At 40.1% G+C, this 20,944-nt stretch overlaps 2 protein-coding genes across 2 annotated transcripts; one reads left to right on the top strand and one right to left on the bottom strand.

Moving 5' to 3' along the window:
• Positions 1-14,224: 14,224 nt before the first annotated feature.
• LOC124146393 lies at positions 14,225-19,312 on the top strand. Its single transcript, XM_048386045.1, has 4 exons — positions 14,225-14,595; positions 14,854-14,978; positions 15,634-15,743; positions 16,654-19,312. Exons 1-4 carry the CDS (start codon positions 14,395-14,397, stop codon positions 17,382-17,384), a joined length of 1,167 nt encoding a protein of 388 aa, XP_048242002.1. The 5' UTR covers positions 14,225-14,394; the 3' UTR covers positions 17,385-19,312.
• On the bottom strand, positions 15,549-20,341 carry LOC124145364. Its single transcript, XM_048386044.1, has 4 exons — positions 19,969-20,341; positions 19,316-19,546; positions 18,810-18,951; positions 15,549-16,537 (listed from the first exon to the last, which is right to left on the bottom strand). Exons 1-4 carry the CDS (start codon positions 20,256-20,258, stop codon positions 15,737-15,739), a joined length of 1,464 nt encoding a protein of 487 aa, XP_048242001.1. The 5' UTR covers positions 20,259-20,341; the 3' UTR covers positions 15,549-15,736.
• Positions 20,342-20,944: the final 603 nt, after the last annotated feature.

The following is a 20,944-nucleotide window of genomic DNA, read 5'->3' as shown; positions in this document are numbered from 1 at the left end:
CAGCCATCTATTCTATTCATGAAGAACATTTCACGTGGGACCAACAGAGGGAATTATGACTATCGACTTACTAATTATTTGTTTATATTCATGCCAGCTCAAACGATCTATTGGCTTCATTTATTGTTATGGTATCCACCAAAATAAGTAGGATCCGATTTTTTCCGTTTTTGTTGAAATAAAACTGAATAATATTTGCTGTTTACATATCAAAGTTTGCCAAATTGTTACAAATTGTTACTTGCCCACAGCAAGGCTACGTATCCCCAACATATTGTGCTAGGCACAGTATCACTGGACTGAGGGAGGGTGGTATTCCTCCTTGTGGGTCACCTGCTTGGCAATATGGGACGGGAAAACTGCAGGAGGTGAGGGCAGTTAAGTTGATGGTACAGACAGATAAGAGAGATCATTTTACAAATGTGAAACCTCAGTCCACAAAGGAAGAGGCGAAAGCTGAAACTTGGTGAGGTTTACAGAACAAAGGCAGTTATTTCTAGTTTCTTACTGACTCTCGAAGATACATTTAATAAAACAATTAATGCGTGTGTGTGTGTGTGGTGTGTGTGTGTGTGTGTGTGTGTGTGTGTGTGTGTGTGTGTGTGTGTGTGTGTGTGTGTGTGTGAGGTAGAAGAATAATTGTACACCATAAAAATGGCTACGTATGTAGTTGGGGTAGATATGTTGAATGCCCGGCCAGTATGACCTTTGAGTCAGTATTTGAGTGAAAGAAAACACTATAAGTGAGTGAAACAAAAGACCTCAGTACAGGCACACCCAGTCCCCCAACCCCAAGTCTGCATGTATCAATACTCATACCTGCCACATCCTCAACCACTTAAAGGGCAAGTTCACACGGAAATGAACCTATTTTTCTTGTACTTTTTCCACATTAAAAGTGTTAGCCTAGAAGTGTCATAGACAAAAATATTAAAATATCACAATTAATTAACATATTTTTCGCATTAAAACGATTTATATTTTTCACATTTACCAAGTGTTCTATTTCCACAACAAAAACACCATGGCTTATGCCCCTTGCAATATGACGTCATTGGTGCCAATTGATAAACATTATGACGTCATCATGCTTTGTTAGAGCCGCTTCACGTGGTGTAGGTACATGTGTGTGATTCTAGCGTCTCAGATGTCAGCCAGCATAGTGTTATGCTGAGTCTCCACTGCGCCGGAGTGTGTCGTAGGCCATGTTGTTTTACCGCAAACTGGTACTTGATATCTTTTGCGTTGAGAATAGACAGGGACCCAGTTGAATTGGCACCAATTACGTCATAATCTAAGGGGGATAACTCAGGCCTGTTTAGCTCGAAAAACGAAGGCCTCATAACGGCATATCATTTTCACACTATTGTGAGCTTCCTACTTTCATTGTGAAAAAAATGAGTGTATATTTTCAAACACAGATACTAATTAATTCTAAAATTGCGTTTTGTTTAGAAAAAGAAAGAAAGTGATTTTTGCGTGTACACTTTCCCTTTAACTTACTCACACAATCATCTGACAACATGTTCGCCGACCCCCTCGTATCACAACGCATGCACGCATGCACGCATGCACACACACACACACACACACACACACACACACACACACACACACACACACACACACACACACATCACATTCTTCTTTCCCCACCATTATGTCTACGTCAGCCATCATGGATCCATGCGCATGCTTTCATACATAATCCATCCTCCCACCATTCCCTAACATCCATCGAACTTTAACTATATCCGCCCTCATGTATCGGTATTCGTGCTTTCATACATACATACACCCCCCTACCATTCCCCTACATCCATCGCAGTATAACTATGACTATAACCGCCTTCGTGCATCCGCACTTATGTTCACATTGCATTGCATATGCATCGAATTACACGTTTAAAATATCGTAAATATTTTACAACATGTACATATTATATATCAGCAAACAAAGATTGTTATAACGCAATAGATTTCATCCGTCAAAACATGACAGAAAGAGGGGCAGCCTTTTTTTCTACAATGGCATCTGAATGCACTAAGACGTTCAACTGGTCAGGAGGTGAGAGTTGCGGAAGATTACGGTAAACTTCAGTTACAGATCTCTATTACGAATATCTAAAGTATGAATAAAGATCACAGCTTGCTATGACGTGTACTTCATGCCTGCGATTTGGCAATGTCCTTAGCTTTAAATTGTATGTCTAAATGTTTATGTAGACAAAGACCCAAATGTATATAGGCATGACCATATTATATTCTACGCAAATATCACCACATTTAAAAACAAAGCTAGATTGTGTCTTTGAAGGGCATTAAGAACTTATACACACAAGGAAAAATATGTATGGATGTCAACGGAGGAACACTGCGTTTCGGAATATATACTTTCTCCTTCTTCAGGTGAATATTATTAAATGCTATGAGGCAGAGAACATATCTTTGTACCTGTAAGAACAACAAAAGTAAAAAGATAGCAAAGAAGGGAACGCAACAAGGGAAGCCAACAGATAACTGGCATGGCGCTGATTACCCCGCCTCCCGTTTGCCCATTGTCCATTTCCCATTACCAATCATTCATGAGTTAAGTTTTGGCTTTAATTTGTCCATTGATAATCAACCATCAACGTCTATTATCTCCACCCTAAAGATATGTAGTTTACTGAGAAAGTGGTATCCAAATATAATGTGTGTTACTGTTGACCACATTCTTAAAGGCATTGTTGGTTCAAAGCTTTCGGTCATAGAAGCCGTGACATTTTTCTCTTGTCTGTGGAGTACACAAAGTATACGTCATCTGGACTAACATTTTTGGTTCGGTGGCTGGGTTAGATCGCCAACTTTGTGTTCTGGCGATTGGGTGCCTCACTCACAGTGTGGGTTCAAATCCCGGACGGGACTCAACCCAAGAAAGTACGAGAATCTGTACTTTACTCAGAAAGTGTTATCCCAATTATAACATTTGTTGTCAAGAAAACACAATAAATGTTTATTCGGCTTTGGGTGGGTAATGATATCACAGACAAATACGGATATTGATGATGACTTGGAGGAGCTTCGTAACGCACGTCTTCTCAATTCAGGGATTGGTTAATCCAAATATGTGTGTGCGCGTGCGTGCGTGCGTGCGTAAATGTGGGCCTGTTGGATGTTACATAAAACATTCATCTTGAGCGGGATGGTAGTTCGAGTTGGATAAGCATGTTAACTATTTGATCTTCTTTAGGCAGAGAATGCCGCGCATGAATGTATTGATGAAATTCCTAGGTACATGGGGCCTTTTCGTCCCCAGGAATACCCACAGTTGAGACTTCAATGGGGATAGGGTGTACACAATGTGCTACCTGGTAGATTGTGTGTCATCAGACCGGACAACGTTGGTCTTTGACTGATTGTGGCGTAAAACACACTTATTCATTTACTTATATCGGAAATTGAATGTTCATCTTAATTGTTTTTGTTGAACATGTAATATATTTTTAAAGAAATAAAACAGTGACATAATAACTACAACTTTATGTGAGCGCGAGTAGCTTTTTGGGAATGAGATGAATAAGTCTTATAAAGTTGTAAGCTTCTTCACAACCGAGTAACTATGAATTGACTTTATTGGGTAATCAAAAAAGAGATAGGACCTAAAATAGCCAAATTTCATACGATTTCACTTGTCCACCATCTTGGATGCAAGGCGAAAACATTTCAGCGCGTTTGAAGCCACTGAGAATGCCCCCTGCAGAGTTCGACGAACATTCTGCGGTGGCGCGGCTGAGTTGACCAGAGGCTATCAGCAGTATTTCCTGTCCAGGTTATTTAGGTCAGTTGTTTGTGTGTGTGTGTGTGTGTGTGTGTGTGTGTGTGTGTGCGTGCGTGCGTGCGTGTGGGGGTGGGGGTGAGATTGGGGGGATAGATGATAGATTTAGCAACAAGTAAGGTCATCTTGAGTGGGAGGGTATTCGCAGATGGATTAGCATATGAACTACGATTCTCTTTAGGCAGAAAATGAGGATCCACGATGTTCGACCTGGTAGAAGTGTGTTATCAAACCTCACAGCATTGGTTTTTTGACTGACTGTAGCGTCAAAACAAACTCATTCATTTACTTGAACTGAATGTTCATCTTAATTGTTATGGATAGTCACGGAGCCATGATCCAGAGAACAGGGTGTCATTAGATAGAAATAAACTAAGTTATAATAGGATTACCAGAAAAACGGGGTTTTACACACAAGCCAATAAACTTCGCTCTTAACACCAGAGTAAGTCAGTACAAGATTGTAAACTGCCCCATAATTATGTATGTCATGCTTGTCGGGTATTGCTACATATATATGTGAAAACAAAGTTATTAAAATGAAGAGCCAAACTGATGAAAGTTAACAATAAACGTGTATACGTGTTATATCGTCACTGCAAAAATAATGATTGTATTAACATTCAAATACGTTATATCTGTAATAGCGATATTGTCTTTGTTCCACCGGTGAGTCAGCGTTAGCCGTACTATCTCGTAGTATAATTGTATTTCTGAAGACATCACGATACAGTTTTTACAATGCATCACGTCTGCACTAGCGCTTGATAACAGCCTTGTGTTTGGGTGTTTCAGTGGTTTAAATCGCTTTTCTTGATATTGTTGATTAAACTTTGATACTATGAACAATATAATGTTATGTGAGAGGTTGACTTTAGAACGGTAACATACTAATAGTATATAGGATGACATAAACAGAACAATGAGAAGTTCCTCCAGATAAGTGTATAGGCAACATTTAATAATTAAAATAATTACATTCAACAACTCCCCTTTTAAGTCCATTTTCCTGACTTATAAGTAAATGCAAGAACAATCGGCCGGAATACAATGTATAGTTCTTGTCCACTTCCATATGACTATATAGCATACAATAAGCTATCGGGTCCCGTTTAGATCGGTTTGGGTGGCAGCCATAGAATAGTTTCATCTTGGAATCTCCCATATCACTGGGGGTCCTCTTCAATTTAAATGGAGTTACTCGTTACGATTCCGAACCTTCACGTGACTGTGTTTATGAACCATTGTCAAATAGTGGTGACATTAAATCCAGGAAACAATTCGCGAAATCGTGCATGCACAGAACGGAAAATTTGGTCAAGGCATTAAGTAATCCGCATGCGCAGAACGATTGATTTCAGTACTTCCGCTAAGCGCTTCGAGTGCAGCGTCAAACGCGGGCCTGTAATCTAACACGCGGGGACTGACCAATGAAATCTGAGAAGTAGAAATACCGGTAGACGCTGTTGCTTGATTGACAATGTCAATCAAGAAAGGGAGGAGCTTAACGCTATCGTTCTCTCCCAGTAAATTCCGATGTCAAATAACGACGTTATTTGGACGGAAAAACGATGGTTTGAAAACGTCCAAATAACGTCGTTTTTCCGTCCAATGACCATATACGGAAAAAACGACGTTTTCGTGTTTGCAGTGTGTTGACCTGGCACAACTTAGGTGTACACATTATTCAGTATTGTATATAGTCAGGTGTTATGCGCGGTGAATCCCAAAAATCAGTATGTTGGAATTCTCGAAACTGTGGTAACGTTACACCATCCGGAATATCTGGAAAGGCAAGCGATCGTCCAAGACATAGATCGCGAGCTGACAGGACGGACGACTGCGTGCCTGACATCACCCGAATGGTGTCATTTGACACAGTAACAGCACAAAAGGTGACTAACAGGATCGGATGATCAGACTCGGTGACATGGTTTGATGCATGTCATCTTATCTCAATTGCGTAGATCGTTGCTCATGATATCAATACTTGGATTGTCTGGTCCAGAATCGATTATTTCCAGACCGCCGTTGTATAGCTGAAATATTCCTGAGTGCGGCGTTAAACAAACAAACAACATTCTTTTTTTCTGAATAGGGGGGAAAAGGTCTTAGGGGGACAACACCTAATCTGCGAATGTGTTGGTATTCATTTGACCAACGCCATTGACAACAAGCGTGGTATTAAGTTTGTGATTTTCGTAGCGACATTTTCAGATAATATACTCTTCAAAAAGAGAAAAGCAAAGCCAGATTAGTGTGAGGTAGGAAAATACATTTATACAGGAGCTGTACAAGGCTAAGCCAAAATATTGTGGAGAGAACACTTGGTGATTGTAGTCATCTCAGTTATCGGCAAATAGGAACATTTCAAAGTGAAGGTCAGGTATCATCAATAACGCCTCTGTAAGCAGTTTCCGGCTTAACGTTCTTCCCGACGTCTGTAGACCCGTGCTCTTCCATCCCCTCAACGGAGGAGAAATCTTGATTCGTCGCTGAACCAGACATCTCTCCATCGCAGCTGAGACCATACCCTGTGTTGACGACGTCAATGCAGTCGTAGTGACGATGTTGTCGGCTCAATTTGACGCGTCGAGCATAACGTCTTGCTCGTCGACCTGCTGCTCTTAAACGGAGAAATCGGATAACTGTTGCCTGATGTTAGTTTGACGTGTTTTGTACAAAATCTACAATCATCAAACGAATTATTGAATGGCTACAAATTTTACAGCTCCTGATAAACTAGAGAAACGTTGACACATTAACAATCACGTAAACGCCGTGCTCTTCCATCCCCTCAACGGAGGAGAAATCTTGATTCGTCGCTGAACCAGACATCTCTCCATCGCAGCTGAGACCATACCCTGTGTTGACGACGTCAATGCAGTCGTAGTGACGATGTTGTCGGCTCAATTTGACGCGTCGAGCATAACGTCTTGCTCGTCGACCTGCTGCTCTTAAACGGAGAAATCGGATAACTGTTGCCTGATGTTAGTTTGACGTGTTTTGTACAAAATCTACAATCATCAAACGAATTATTGAATGGCTACAAATTTTACAGCTCCTGATAAACTAGAGAAACGTTGACACATTAACAATCACGTAAACGCCATGATCATGACCACACACCGTTTATCTGTAGAAACATGTGTTGGACATTTCAGAAACTCGAATAATTTGAATCAGGGAATGTACATATATGTGTGTTCCGTCTTATGGCAACCACATTTTGTAATGGAGATCGACGCTTAACACATAATTACTTTGAGTTAATATTCATTTACTACATACTTAGTTTATCAAATGATACCGACCTTCCTCTGATTGAGAATATAAAAATGAAGGTTTTTTTAACAAATGACGGGATGTATTACTAAAACTATCAATTAGCTAAAATCGAACAAGTGCAACCAGGAATTTTGTATAGAGGGTAGATATAAATCCCTCCAACCCCAGCAGCCAACAAATATCAAATGGTCGACCCCTTAACATATTCGGCAAAGATTGGGGTGGTATAGACAGACAGACAGACAGACAGACAAGTTTATTGTTGTCTCACTCGTAGAAAACAACACTTATATTATATCAAAAGAAGTGTAAACATAAAATTCTACAACCAGTCGCCAGATGACTTACGAGAGACAATATGTCATTAAAAATAATGCATTACTTTGCATGTGTTGGTGATGGCTGCCACTCGCGTTTTCGCGAACTTCTGGTATAATCACCATTTGATAGTGTTGGTTTGTTGTTTAACACCGCACTCAGCAGTATTACAGCTATATGACGGCGGTCTGTAAATAATCGAGTCTGGACCAGACAATCCAGTGATTAATATCATGAGCATCGATCCACGTAATTGGGATCGATGACATGCATCAACCAAGTCAGCGAGCCTAACCACCCGAACCCATTAGTCGCTTTTTACGGCAAGCATGGGTTGCTGAAGACCTATTCAACCCGCAATCTTCACGGGTCTTTGTGTGTGTATGACCCTACCCGTAAGTGCGTGTGCGTGCGTGCGTGCGTGCGTGCGTGCGTGCGTGCGTGTGTGTGTCCCAAGCTATGTGTATTTATATGTGTTCATACTGTGAACATTAATGCAAACCATACGTTATGAGTGTACATAGAGGATTGATATTTTTAATTTGTAGAGAGTGTTTTCACATAGAGCCAGACTGGTGAAAACGACTTACTCAGAGACAAAATCTGTGTGAAATTTGCGAGTAGGACATATAGGCAAGTAGGCATCCATGAGCACCATGTGTACTTCAATCCTTTTTTTTATCTATTTCTTTATGCATACGAGTAGGAATTTCGCACAATAAGTGAATTATGCCTTTTAACTAAAGATTCATATATATATATATTAATGATCTCATACATATATTAGTGATCTGATATCGTCCATTCATGGTCAAATGGCCAATTCCCTTCCACGTATTTATCCTCATGAACTAGAAATAAAAGAGACCCATATCTATGGGTGAAATAGCCCCATATCTATGCATAAAGATTCAGAGATTCAGTCATGCTGAGCAATATTCCAGCCTTTGATATCTACATTTCACAACTGACGAGGTACAATCGTGTATGCTCTTTCTACGAAGATTTCAAAGAACGTACGCGTCATAAAACTCTTGCTCTAATGTTGTTTGATCACGGTTACACTATTCAAAGCTTTCAAATATCTGTTATCCGTGAATGTAATGACTTAATTCCAATCCTCATCACTCGTTTGGCAATTGAGAATACAAAACGCCATATTCGAAATTATGCTGATTTCCCTCCTTGACACCTGATCCTCGATTGATTAATATTGTGTCAATTCAAAGGTACAAGTTAATGTGTAATTTATTCAAATAATCATCTTAAGTTAAGTCCGTCAAAAGGAACCAACAATTAGACTCTACTGTGGACGAATAAGTGATAAACACCTCAATTCTGAAGAGTGTCGACTGTACTGATGCACATGAATACATACCACAAACCTTGCCGGTGTAACCAGTAACACATGCAGAAGCGTATGGCGAGACTGCCTTGTTGCAAACGCCACCATTCTTGCAGGCATCGTTAGTAGTACATATCGGGACTGTAAATATATAGCAATATCATATTGTTAATGTATTGCATTTGGTGAACTTTTGCCATGATTTGCTCGTTGACTGTAAGAGGTGTACTGTTCTGATTGTCTGAAAGCGACCCAAACATGCGGATTGTCGCAAGAAATTGAAGAAGTGCATAACGTCACAGAATGTTTTGTGTGCCGTCTTTCATCAAAAGACTGACTGAGCTGTTCTCTCTTTGTGTAATATTCGTCTATGTTTCCTTGGTGTGAGTAGGGGACTTTGGTTTCACGCCGCTTTGAACAACATTTCAGTTATGACACGATGCGTCAGCTTAATTTGGGAGGAAAGCCCGACATCATGATGGGTGTTAACGTTTTCCACCTAAACTGAAACCAATTAGCATGATTATGGTGCTGACAAACCAAGGAACATATTCAGAGCAAACCTGGGATTTAAACCAACGAACTTTGGTGTCTGGCAACCCTATTGGTCTCAACACTTTACATTGTCGCCGAGGTACCCAAATGGCGTCGGTAACAACTGCTTTAAGAAGCATACATGGGCTTTATACCATTATGTTAAATATAACGCACACGAATATGCCAGAAATTAACACAAACAGATTGCGCGCCATTACATTGATCACATGCATCCTGATGCCTGTTTTGATCAGCACATTACTGGCTGCTAATACTGGCACATCACTGGCTTGCGAAACAACTTTTAACACAGGTTGTTTTATTTATGGCATGTATTTCTTCAATTCAGACAGATAACATTCCAGGTTGTGCAAACCTACGTCAAAAATGAAAATAGGTACGAATTTATATGGTACCTGTGATAATGGCTGTCGGTGATTCTGTTGATCTACCATCAGCACAAGTTGTTCCACCGTAGCCACCGGTGCAAATACAGGTATAGGGAGAGCTGTTTGTGTCACATGTCCCAGAGTTCAGACAGTCCGCATCTTCAGTACATGAAGACGTCGAATCAACTGGATGATAATAATGAACAAGTTTGTTAGTTGGTTTGTTTAACACTCAGCAATATTCCAGCTATGGGACGGCGGTCTGTAATAAAATCGAGTCTGGACAAGACAATCCAGTGATTGATATCATGAAAAGGTACCCAGCGGAAACACAAAACAGAACACAATATCACTAATGTATTTGATTTATGGATCACAACATTTTACAAGGCGTATGCACATTAACACATTAACCCCACGTTAGCATGTGGGGATCAAGGGCTTTGATGTGGGAGAATATGAAACAAAATCCTAATGGTAAGAGTAAGAGTTTATACAAACAAACTTGCTAATGGGGCCTTTACACAGGATGGCGACCTTTGTGCCTCCGTGTGCGACAATAACATTTACCAGGTCGTCGTTGGAGGCTCAAAGGAGGCAGAATGGTTGCCTAGGTCGTTCCAAGGTGGTACACAGAAGGTTCAGGCATCGCCATGAACGCCATGGTCGCCGTCAATTTTTGAACATGTTAAAAACAGTCGCACAAAGGTCGCCGAGGAGGCTGGTTGCTCAAAGGTGGCTCAAAGGAGGCAGCAGGGAGGCACAAGCATTGCCGCCTTTGCAGAATGAAGGCGCAGTGGTCGCCCAATGGTCGCCAGGTAACAGATGCGTTCTGCTGAAATATTTTCCCGTCAATCATGGGCGACGCATCTGCCTCCCTTTTGCCTCCTTTGGGCGATCAACAGCGTGCATTGAACGATGACTTTGGCGACCGCCATGCCTCATTCGGCGACCACGGCAACCCTTGAGACACCATGGCAATCCTTCTGCCTCTTTTCTGCCTCCTTTGAGCTATCTGTAGTGCCTCCTCAGCCTGCCTAGAAATATAGGGCGTGTACCTGCATTGTTTCATTGTGGTTGCAGACGCTGAACAACTCGAGCACTTACTGCTGAACAACTGCTGTAGTAGTTACATAGAAACATGATTTTCTGGGTTTAGGCGACCGTTGAGCGTCCTGGCCGGTTTTTGATCACTCAAATGTGGCAGAAAGGTCGCAGCCCTGTGTAAAGGGGCCTTAAGTTTCACTTTGTGTCATCACTGATTGTCTGTGATCCATTCATGAATGTAACCACTATTTTGCTTATACAACCCCTGGAATCTGTTTCGGCAGATCATCGAGACAGAAAAAGGTTCTCTCGCTTTGAGGTGTTAGGAATGTTGTCATATTTTATCAAACGATTACAGGGGTTAAAGTTAAATGTGATCAATATCGAATCGGGGCGCCTCAAGCCTCTGGAAAGGTGATTTTCCTGGACATCGCATACTCAGTAAAAGACGGTCGATAATCAACTGGCGGATCTACTGCCATGCATATTGGAGAACCATTCCCAGTCCAAAAAGTTCTCTTGGTGGTGTACATGTCTGCTAAGCACATCCAAGGCACGAAAGTAAGGGGACTCAACTGGGTTTGAATGCAGATCCTTAGCAGGTTGTCCAGAATGATGAGCTTAAGATGAAATCGATTGTTATTATCATCACAAAATCATCGCTGTGACCTTGACCTTGAGCAAATGGTGACGTCGAAGGAGGCTATGACGTTGTCGGTGTAGGAACAAAAGACTGGCTTATGCGGCGATTCCTTCCAACCCAAAAACACCCTGCCGATGGCGTTTCTCATGACGTCGCCAATAACTCACACGACCATCATTGAATTGGATTGTTCGTGAACCTTAAATGTAACTACGTGGTCCTTCGTTGATGTTGATGTTACTCTTTCACATTGTAACAGTGAGGGTTGTCTTGTGTTTGTTTGTTTGTTTGTTGTTTAACGCCACACTCAGCAACATTCAAGCTAAATGGCGGGCGGTCTGTAAGTAATTGAGTCTGGGCAAGAGAATCCAGTGATTGACGGCATGAGCAACGTTCTACGCAATTGGAATACGATGACAAGCAATAACCAAGTCAGCAAGCCTGACCACCCGATCCCGTTAGTCGCCTCTTATGAGAAGCATAGACGCTTTTTAAGATAAGCTTGGGTTGCTGAAGACCTATTCTATCCCGGATCTTCACGGGTCGATTTTTTCGGAGTGGTGGTTTACGCTTTGTTACTTAATTCTGAGCATGTTTGTTGATAAACGTTGATACGTTACATCTCGTAAATTATTAGGCACAACGCTATTCGACATGGCTGGACAGAAATATATGTCAAGCGAAATTATATGACGGTACAATAGTTAATGCCCGGACAAAGACAATGGAGCCGTGTCAAATAATATTTAGCACTACTTCTGTAGTACTACTACTAGATCTGTAATACAATATGCCAATTTCTTTAGTGACGAAGTGTGTGTCATATTGAAGTGACGTAAAATAACCATGACAGTACTGTAGAATTCAGTATTTTGCTAGAAATAGGACGCAACACTCCAGCCTTTTGATGGTGGCCTGCAATCAGAGCAACGTGGTGGTACACAGTGGCATGCAATCATCCAGGTCATGACAGAGCCTGACCACCCGAACCATTAAGTCGCCTGTTTACATATGTGCGAAAGGATCTGTTCTGAAACGTTATCTGAACTCGTGTTGCTATATTTCAAATATAAAGACACGAAGGCAAGATTCTAGTCATCATCCAAAAGTAAAACTAAGCAACGTTTGTGGCAGAGGTATTAATGGATGAGGTGAATTGGGGTTTAACGTCGCGTCCAAGATTATTGCACTTATGTAGCGACGTGCATGGACACGCAATAATCCAGCTATATAACCAGCTATATAACGTCGGTCTGTAAATAATCGAGTCTGGATCAGATAATCCAGTGATCGACATCATAAGCGTCCATCCTCACAATTGGGATACGATGACATGCATCAACCAAGTCAGCGAGCCTGACCACCCGATCTCGTTAGTCGCCTCTTACGGTACGCATTGGTTGCTGAAGACCTATTCTATTCCGGATCATCACGCATCGATTATTACACGAGTGGCTATCGGATACCATTTATCTTACAACGAGTCATACGATAAATAGAGTATAAGAGGGAAGAGATCAGTAATGTGTGTTTAACACACACTAACATCGCTCAATTTTAGCATCAAATAGGTGCTTATTCTGGTCTTATTTTCATAAACGCAATGGCGCATGAGTGACTTATACAACTCATTTTGAGTGTTTCTTGTTTAACGCCGCACTCATCAATATTCAATATGACGTCGGTCTGTAAATAATCGAGTCTGGACCAGACAATACAATGATTGATATCATGAGCATCGATCCATGCAATTGGGATCGATGACATGCAGCAACCAAGTCAGCGAGCCTGACCACCCGATCCCGCAAGTCGCCCCTTACGATAAGCATAGTCGCCTGTTTCGGCAAGCATGGGTTGCTGAAGACCTCTTCCACCCCGAATCTTCACGGGTGTTTTGTTATTATGGAAAAGGGAATTCCAGGTCTTGAAACGATTTTACGATCATTGCTGTCTCTTACAGTGCACAGAGTTTTTTGAGGGCGTCATTTGTGTATAACTGATTGAAGCGACGTACAATAACCATAACAATAGAGTGATTCTGCACTCATGTTTGTTTCTTGTTTAAATTATACTCAAGAATATTATAGCTTCATTAATTTTACCTGAAAGTCTAGACCAGATACTCCAGTGTTTGACATCATGAGCCTCGATCGACGCCACTGTATACACAATGACATGCAGTCAACCATGTCAGCGAGCCTGGCCATCCGATCTATTTAGTCGCCTCTTACGATTTGGTTGGTTTGTTGTTTAACGCCGCACTCAGCAATATTCAAGCTATATGACGGCGGTCTGTAAATAATCGAGTCTGGACCAGACAATCCAGTGATTGACATCATGCGCATCGATCCACGCAATTGGGTCCGATGACATGCATCAACCAAGTCAGCGAGCCTGACCACCCGATCCCGTTTTTCACCTTTTACGACAAGCATCCTCGCCTTTTATGGCAAGCATGGGTTGCTGAAGACCTATTCTTCCCCGGATCTTCACGGGTCACGACAGGCATAGCTTGCAGTGGACCTATAATCTCTCCAAAATTGGCATAGCTTGCAGTGGACCTATAATCTCTCCAAAATTGGCATAGCTTGCAGTGGACCTATAATCTCTCGAAAATGTCCATGAAAGGAACGATTGATTAAGTGTGCGTGTATTAATGTTTTATGCCAGTCAGGAGTATTAAATCTTAATCACAGAGATGAAGATATCGGGTAGAATAGGTTTTCAGCAACCCATACTTCCGTAAAAGGCGACTGACTATGCTTGTCGTAAAAGGCGACTGACGGGATCGGGTGGTCAGGCTCGCTGACAAGGTTGATACATGTCATCGATCCCAATTGACCTCTCCGTCGAATTTTATTGACAGCTGACTTGACCAATCAGCGAGTCGCTCTGACAGTATGCGCACGCATACTTTGACTGCAGTCACTTCCTTAGACAAACAAGCTTGTCTAAGTTTGGCTGGCGCGCTTTACGCAATCGTTTCTATCGGCCAACTTATCCAGCAAAAATGGTAAAGAGGTGCAGTCACGGTCTGTGCAATAGTGATGACAGGTACCCTGAACGACTAGGAGGCGGTGTCAAGTTCATACCGTTTCCAAAACCGAAGACTGACTACGAGAAGTGCCTACGGTGGATAAAACTTTGTGGACGACCGCATAATCAGCTCAATCCGTCAAACATCAACTGCAATAGATATGTTTGCACAAAGGTACATTTCCCGTACATTTAATCAATTTTATAGATGGATACGTCATTAAGTTTTGTTTGGCAGCGATCAGTTTTCCTATTACCATTGGCCAAGTAGTGAATATAAATTACCTGGGTTGGTAATCGTCGAACATATAGATCTATGTATATATAAAGATTTCACAAACTTATTGAAAACTTTTGAATTCATTGTGTTTATATACATTATACATCGGTTTATCCACATAATAGAGGTTATTGTGTTAAATTTGATTTTCAGCACTTCGTCAACAATTTTCCATGTGAGCAACATCCAGACCCATTACCTGCCAATCACTTTGACAAGGCTGGACTAAGTAGGAAGCCCCCTACAAAAAGAAAGCCCACCCATGATGGAACTCAGAGGTTTGTGTACACTGTAAGAAGCCATTGATTGGTACATTACAAGTTGATTATCCATTTACATGATCAAATACTTTGTAAAATTTCTACAGTTGATTCAGTTGTTCCATCTTGTTCACATAAGTTCATAAATAAGATTTTCTCATCTTGTAATGAATACTGCCCAGGGGAAATGTATGTTGTTAATTTGGATGAAATAAAAATAAATGAGTTCTGCATGTAACAAACAATAAATAGGGTAGGTAGGTATGGCTTTTGTTCTTTAAATTGTTTGTTCATTTAATAAAAGTTTGATAACGATATTGGCTAATGTGAAAATTCAGTGTTAGCAAAAAAGTTGGAGAGATTGGAAGGTAATACAAGTTGAGATAGCACACGGGGAAATTTATTAGATTTGTTGAGTGTCTTTAGTTCTCGTTAACACCCAGTATGATGTGAAATTGTTTGATAAGGTAATGTATGAATCCAGTCAGCACCTATATGGGTCACACTTTATCCTCTTTTGCTATTAAACATTGTTATATGACACTCATGCACATTATACTGTATGAACTCAAATAACAGACACACAAATATTTGATATTGGTTTAATTTTATCTTCTCAAACAACAATCAATAGTAACTTTGTAAAAGTTTATAGTTTCAAATATTGTTGCAGATTGGAGCCAACAGAAAAGATAGCTAAATCTGACAACCCATCTTTACCTTCTGCCACTGCTGTGCATACAAGTTCAACCGTGACAACTGATTGTCAGACTGACTCATGCTGTAAGTGTACACACATTATGAGAACTTGGCAAACACAGTACTGGTTTAACATGCTGAAAGTAAAAAGCACTCAATTCATCCAACATTTGTTGCATAAACACAGGAAGAGGAAAAATTCTTTGTATGAAAAGGTCTTTTTTTGTGAAAACAACAAAGTCACAAAAGGCAGCACCTGAAATCATGAGTTGTCCTTGAACTTGATAAAAATATTCATGATAATGGGGAGCTTTCTTGATTGAAATTATCCCATCTGTATTTTGCAAGCAGAACTTTGGCAATAAACAGCAGGCATCACTAATGGACATGTCTCGGGCTGAGTATGGACATTTTACTTCTATGATGCCTGTAATACCATCTTCACACACCTTCCCATCTGGTGTAGCTCCTAGAAATGGAAACTTTCTGTTCACTACAAGACCACAATCATGAACATGATTACCTGACTGCTTAATGTATTTTTCAATAGCTTGTCTTTCATTACTTTTGCCATAGCTGGTTGCAACAGATGTGAAAGCCTTTTCATTTATGATGTTGTTGATGAACTTTTCTGTGATGGTTTTTCTTTTGAGTATGATCCCAAATGTGGATGCTGTCAGCCTGTGTTTCCTCGCTTGAAACCACATCTGACTGTTGGTCTGGTCCCTTGTTTGTTGCTCTAACTGCTCACATTGCTCCTGTGTCATATCCTCGATGTGGTACTCTGCTCCAAGGGTCACTGTGGCGGCCTGGGGAAAAGCTAGATTGCCACATCTAGTGCCAACAGATTTTATTGGCTCAGTCTCAAAAAACTTTGCCTGAAATAAAAAGCAAACTGACATGAGATCAAATTAACAATGTTTATTTGTCATTACATTATAACATCAATTTGTATTTGGCAGAATTGATTTCCTTTTACTTTTAAATGTTTCAGGGATCGACCCAATGGATATGATAGTACTTATTGCAGAGAATGAGAGCCTGAAGAGAGATCTGTCAAAATGCAGTTTGGAGCTTATAGATGTCAAGAGAAAGCTGAAAGATACTGAAGAGGAATGTGAACATTTAAAAAAGCAAAAAACATTTACTTTTTCAATTGATGTTATGTTGGAAGATGCTAAGCTTATTCGGTACTACACAGGCTTTAACAAAGAAACCTTCATTGCCATATTTAGGTATTTAGTTCCAGATCCTCCATCATGTCCTCTTAGGTATCTTGGGAAAGGAAAATTGTCCAAAATTAGGAAACTTTCCCTTGAAAATCAGTTGTTTTTGACGCTTTGCAAACTGAGGAATAATTTTCACTTGCAGGATTTGGCTTTTAGATTTGCAATTACTCAGCAAGTTGCAGGTGTTATCTTCAATTCCTGGATAAATTACATGTTTCTCAGGTTTGGGGAGTTAAGCATCTGGCCCCACAGAGATGTCTTGTATGAAAGGATGCCAGAGGACTATAGGAAAGATTTTCCAAGTACATTTCCTATTGTTGACTGCACAGAAATTAGAATTGAAAAACCATCTTCACTAAATACCCAAACTCAAACGTACAGCAATTACAAGTCCACTAACACATTGAAGGCATTAGTGGCTGTAGATCCGAGAGGCTCAGTTATTTTTTATTTCTATGCTGTTCTCAGGGGCAATGTCAGACAAAGAAATATTTAAGCAGTCAGGTTTTCAGTCAACACTGATTGATCTTCTTGAGATTGGTTATCTGGAGGAGGGAGATGGAATTATGGCAGATAAGGGGTTTGATATTGAAGCAGAAGTAGAGAAAACAGGGCTTCGACTGAATATACCACCATTTGCTAAGTCTGGTGTACAGATGAGCCAAAAAGATGTCATCTTCACTCAGAAGATTGCTGGGCACAGAGTACATGTCGAAAGAGCTATACGCAGAATCAAAAGTTTCAAGATTCTCAGTGGCCGCATTCAGCTATCAATGATGTCTGCAATTGATCAAATTTGGTATGTTTGCTCTTTTCTGACAAATTTCATGCCTCCTTGTATCAGAAAGAAGTAAATTGAGACACAGTACATGTACCGTATATCGCTGTGTATAAGGCGACCCCACGTATAAGACGACCCCCCTGTACACGCCTTAAAAATCAACCCAAAATCCTATACTCTGTGTATAAGGCGACCGGGAATGAAACACATCACAAGTCTGACTGATATAGAAGATTTAACGTGCGCTTTCCGACTGTAGCGTATTTCGCACACGGACATCACAAGTTAGTTTGTTAGTTAGTTACTTTTGAGATTTACCGTGCGCTTTCCGACTGATGCGTATTTCGCACACATCACGAGTGCGCACACAAACCTTATATATGCAATAAAAATATGTTTATCTTGCGTTGGTTTTTTTCTACAATGGTAGTTGTTTTTGCAACACTGCAAAATTCTTTTTAGAACTATCGTGTTATCAGGCTAAATTTGTGTTTGTACTGCATACCAAGGTTCTGCTGTCACATGTTTGTTAGCATTGTTTGAGCTTGGGCCAAAGGTCAGATTCACAGGTAGCAATGTAAAATTACATAATTTACATAATAATAATAATAAAATTCAAAATTTAATCATGATAATACTTTTGTCAAAACTGAACCACTTGAACTATAATTTTATGTGACCTGTCACCTATTCAATTACATGAAGTGATTTTAATCCAAACTTCCTTTCGCCCAAACACATGAAGTAATTTTAATTCCAGCTTTTCTTTTCTAGATAGGACATTGTCCCTGATTTCAACTGAGCTTATAAACATGTAGCTTTAGCCCTTTTTACCATGATTTACTGTTACTATAGTGTTAAAACCTGACAGTGTACAATGGGACCTTGATAATGGTCACACCATGTGAAAAACATCCTCCAGTAATAATGATATAAAGTAAAATTACTGTACAAAATTCTGAATTGCTGTATTAGGAGTTTCACTATAATAGCATCCTCAATATCTCCGGTGGCTACCCCTTAATAACAAACATGTTAAGGTTGGATATATCCAGTCATTTCCCATTGAGTTACAACATGCTTGGCAGGTAAAGGCTGTGGTCAAATTCTAACAAACACTAAAACCATTGCTAAACTTACATGCGTTGACAAGCCACTGCCAACAGGGACTGGTCCAACATGAGTGTGCACAGTTTTTGAGGGGTTGCAGACAAGGTATCCTATGGGAAGGTCTTTTAGGCCTTGAAGATGTTGAATATCTGTCTCCTCGACCCGTACATTTCTGTAACATGTAATTGTCTATCTCACTTTCTTAATCCAGAGAACTTATTGTGCAAACATGAAAGCTCACTTCCTTGTTGAAGTTTATGCCGTTGATGAATTCAAATGTGTCTTGTTGAACATGTTATACATTTAAGAGTGATAAGCATGATAATTATCATATTATGGCATCTATTTCCATTGAACATGATGATTATCATTTAGTTTATATCAATGTATATTTAGTTTATATAATCAAAGTTTATTTAGTTTATGTAAATGTTTATGATACATGTCATACCAGTGAATTTTATGTATACATTTGTTTGCTTTGAGCGAAATAAGGAAAGCATAATTCATGAAATAAATCAGTATAAATCAAGTACCTGCATTCTGTCAATGTATTAGTAACTGGTTTCTTTTTCCTGTCTGGTTTGGGGTTGACAAAAACTAAATGTGGTACATCGCCTGCTTCAACTTTGGTACACCGAGGTTTGCTCCACTGTTCTGGAAGTGATGTACAGGACAGCTTTGATGGAACCTCAGTGAAACCCATCAACTGCCATTGCTGCAGTGCTATGATGAATCCAATGACATGGGAACATGATCCACTAGCTCTGAAAAAATTAGAGAAATTCAAAATTGATGCTAAATAAGATTGCAAGTTTTTATAATCCATACAAATAAAACACTAAAAAGTTAGTTAAATATTTGACAAATATATCAGATGTTAATATTGATCCTTTTTTTTAACAGGTGATAAGGTGTTTTTGATATGGAAAACTAAGAGTCCAGTACTGTAAATTAACACACAATAACTTTTCTTTCGTTAGGAGATATGAGTGAAATGTCTTTACACAAATTCATTATCATGATCATTACCTCCAGATGTAACTATTATCCTGTTAGCCTCAGCATATTGAACGAATGTATCACGAAATTAGGGAACTTGATACGTTTGTATCAACAATAAATATTACGGGATAATGCATCTTGTCAACAGTAACGAGGCAAACCTGGTTGTAAACGGTCAACTTACCCTGCTTGACATGAACAATAGGCATAGGATATTTCTTCAGGCTTGATGTCAACATGAACAGCATGGGGCGGCTCGTTTTTCTTCATACTGCGATAGCACTTGGCACTACTGACGATGGTGTCATTCTCTCCGTAAGTCATGCTTACTGAATGGAAGTACCCCTCACTAAAAAACTTAAACCCTTGCTGTTTACTTTTCATTGAAAATGACACCTGTTTCATAAAAGAAGTCGACAAATCAGCCTGTAAATCCGCCAACGAAGCTCTCCGAGTTTGACAAGAGGCAGCCATGTTGTTTATAAGTTTGTCTAAGGAAGTGGTGGAAAGGTCGTGACCTCTTTGAAGGCGTGGCTTAAGGTTCCATACGGAGAGGTCAATTGCGTGGAGACCTGTGAAGATCCGGGTAGAATAGGTCTTCATGATCAGCAACCCATGCTTGTCGTGAAAGGCGACTAACGATTGAGTGGTCAGGTTCGCTGACGTTGTTGATGCATGTCATTGATCCCAATTGCGTGGATCATTAAGAAATAAATGACGAGTGGGAGTAGTAGTTGCTCACCTTACGAAAAAGACTCTGCAGAGAGAATAAACATTGTTTAAATGGAATAAATTGTTTATTCTCTCTGCAGTGTTTTAATGTACGATAAACAACAAGTCGTATTTTTCTTATGTGGGATATCAATATTATGAACAGCCTCTTCAATGATGTTAATAAAATGTAAGTTTTAACAATATTCACTATATTTAAATGACTGCCTGAATAGAATCCGAACTAGGCAATGTCAGAAAAGTCCATTTTATGAATGACGTTGTTATATTTGGTTTTCAGCAACGTAGAATAGGTCTTCAGCACCCCATGCTTGCCGTAAAAGGCAACTATGCTTGTAGTAAGAGGCGACTGACGGGATCGGGTGGTCAGGCTCGCTGACTTGGTTGATACATGTCACCGATCCCAATTGCCTTGATCGATGCCCGTG

This window comes from Haliotis rufescens, unplaced genomic scaffold (genome assembly GCF_023055435.1).
Source record: "Haliotis rufescens isolate VD_foot unplaced genomic scaffold, xgHalRufe1.0.p SCAF_6, whole genome shotgun sequence".
NCBI lineage: Eukaryota > Metazoa > Mollusca > Gastropoda > Lepetellida > Haliotidae > Haliotis > Haliotis rufescens.
Note: the sequence above shows the minus strand (reverse complement) of the source record. Positions and strands in the feature narration are given on the sequence as shown.

What these genes read in the sequence shown, in the direction of transcription:
- LOC124146393 (XM_048386045.1), top strand. Translation starts at nt 14,395, where the DNA reads ATGGTAAAGAGGTGCAGTCACGGTCTGTGCAATAGTGATGACAGGTAC. An exon ending in ATAGATATGTTTGCACAAAG is followed by an intron (nt 14,596 to 14,853) that starts GTACATTTCCCG and finishes TTTGATTTTCAG; the next exon opens with CACTTCGTCAACAATTTTCC. An exon ending in ACCCATGATGGAACTCAGAG is followed by an intron (nt 14,979 to 15,633) that starts GTTTGTGTACAC and finishes ATATTGTTGCAG; the next exon opens with ATTGGAGCCAACAGAAAAGA.
- LOC124145364 (XM_048386044.1), bottom strand. Translation starts at nt 20,258, where the DNA reads ATGGCTGCCTCTTGTCAAACTCGGAGAGCTTCGTTGGCGGATTTACAG. An exon ending in TATTGTTCATGTCAAGCAGG is followed by an intron (nt 19,547 to 19,968) that starts GTAAGTTGACCG and finishes TAATTTTTTCAG; the next exon opens with AGCTAGTGGATCATGTTCCC. An exon ending in AATACATTGACAGAATGCAG is followed by an intron (nt 18,952 to 19,315) that starts GTACTTGATTTA and finishes TACATGTTACAG; the next exon opens with AAATGTACGGGTCGAGGAGA.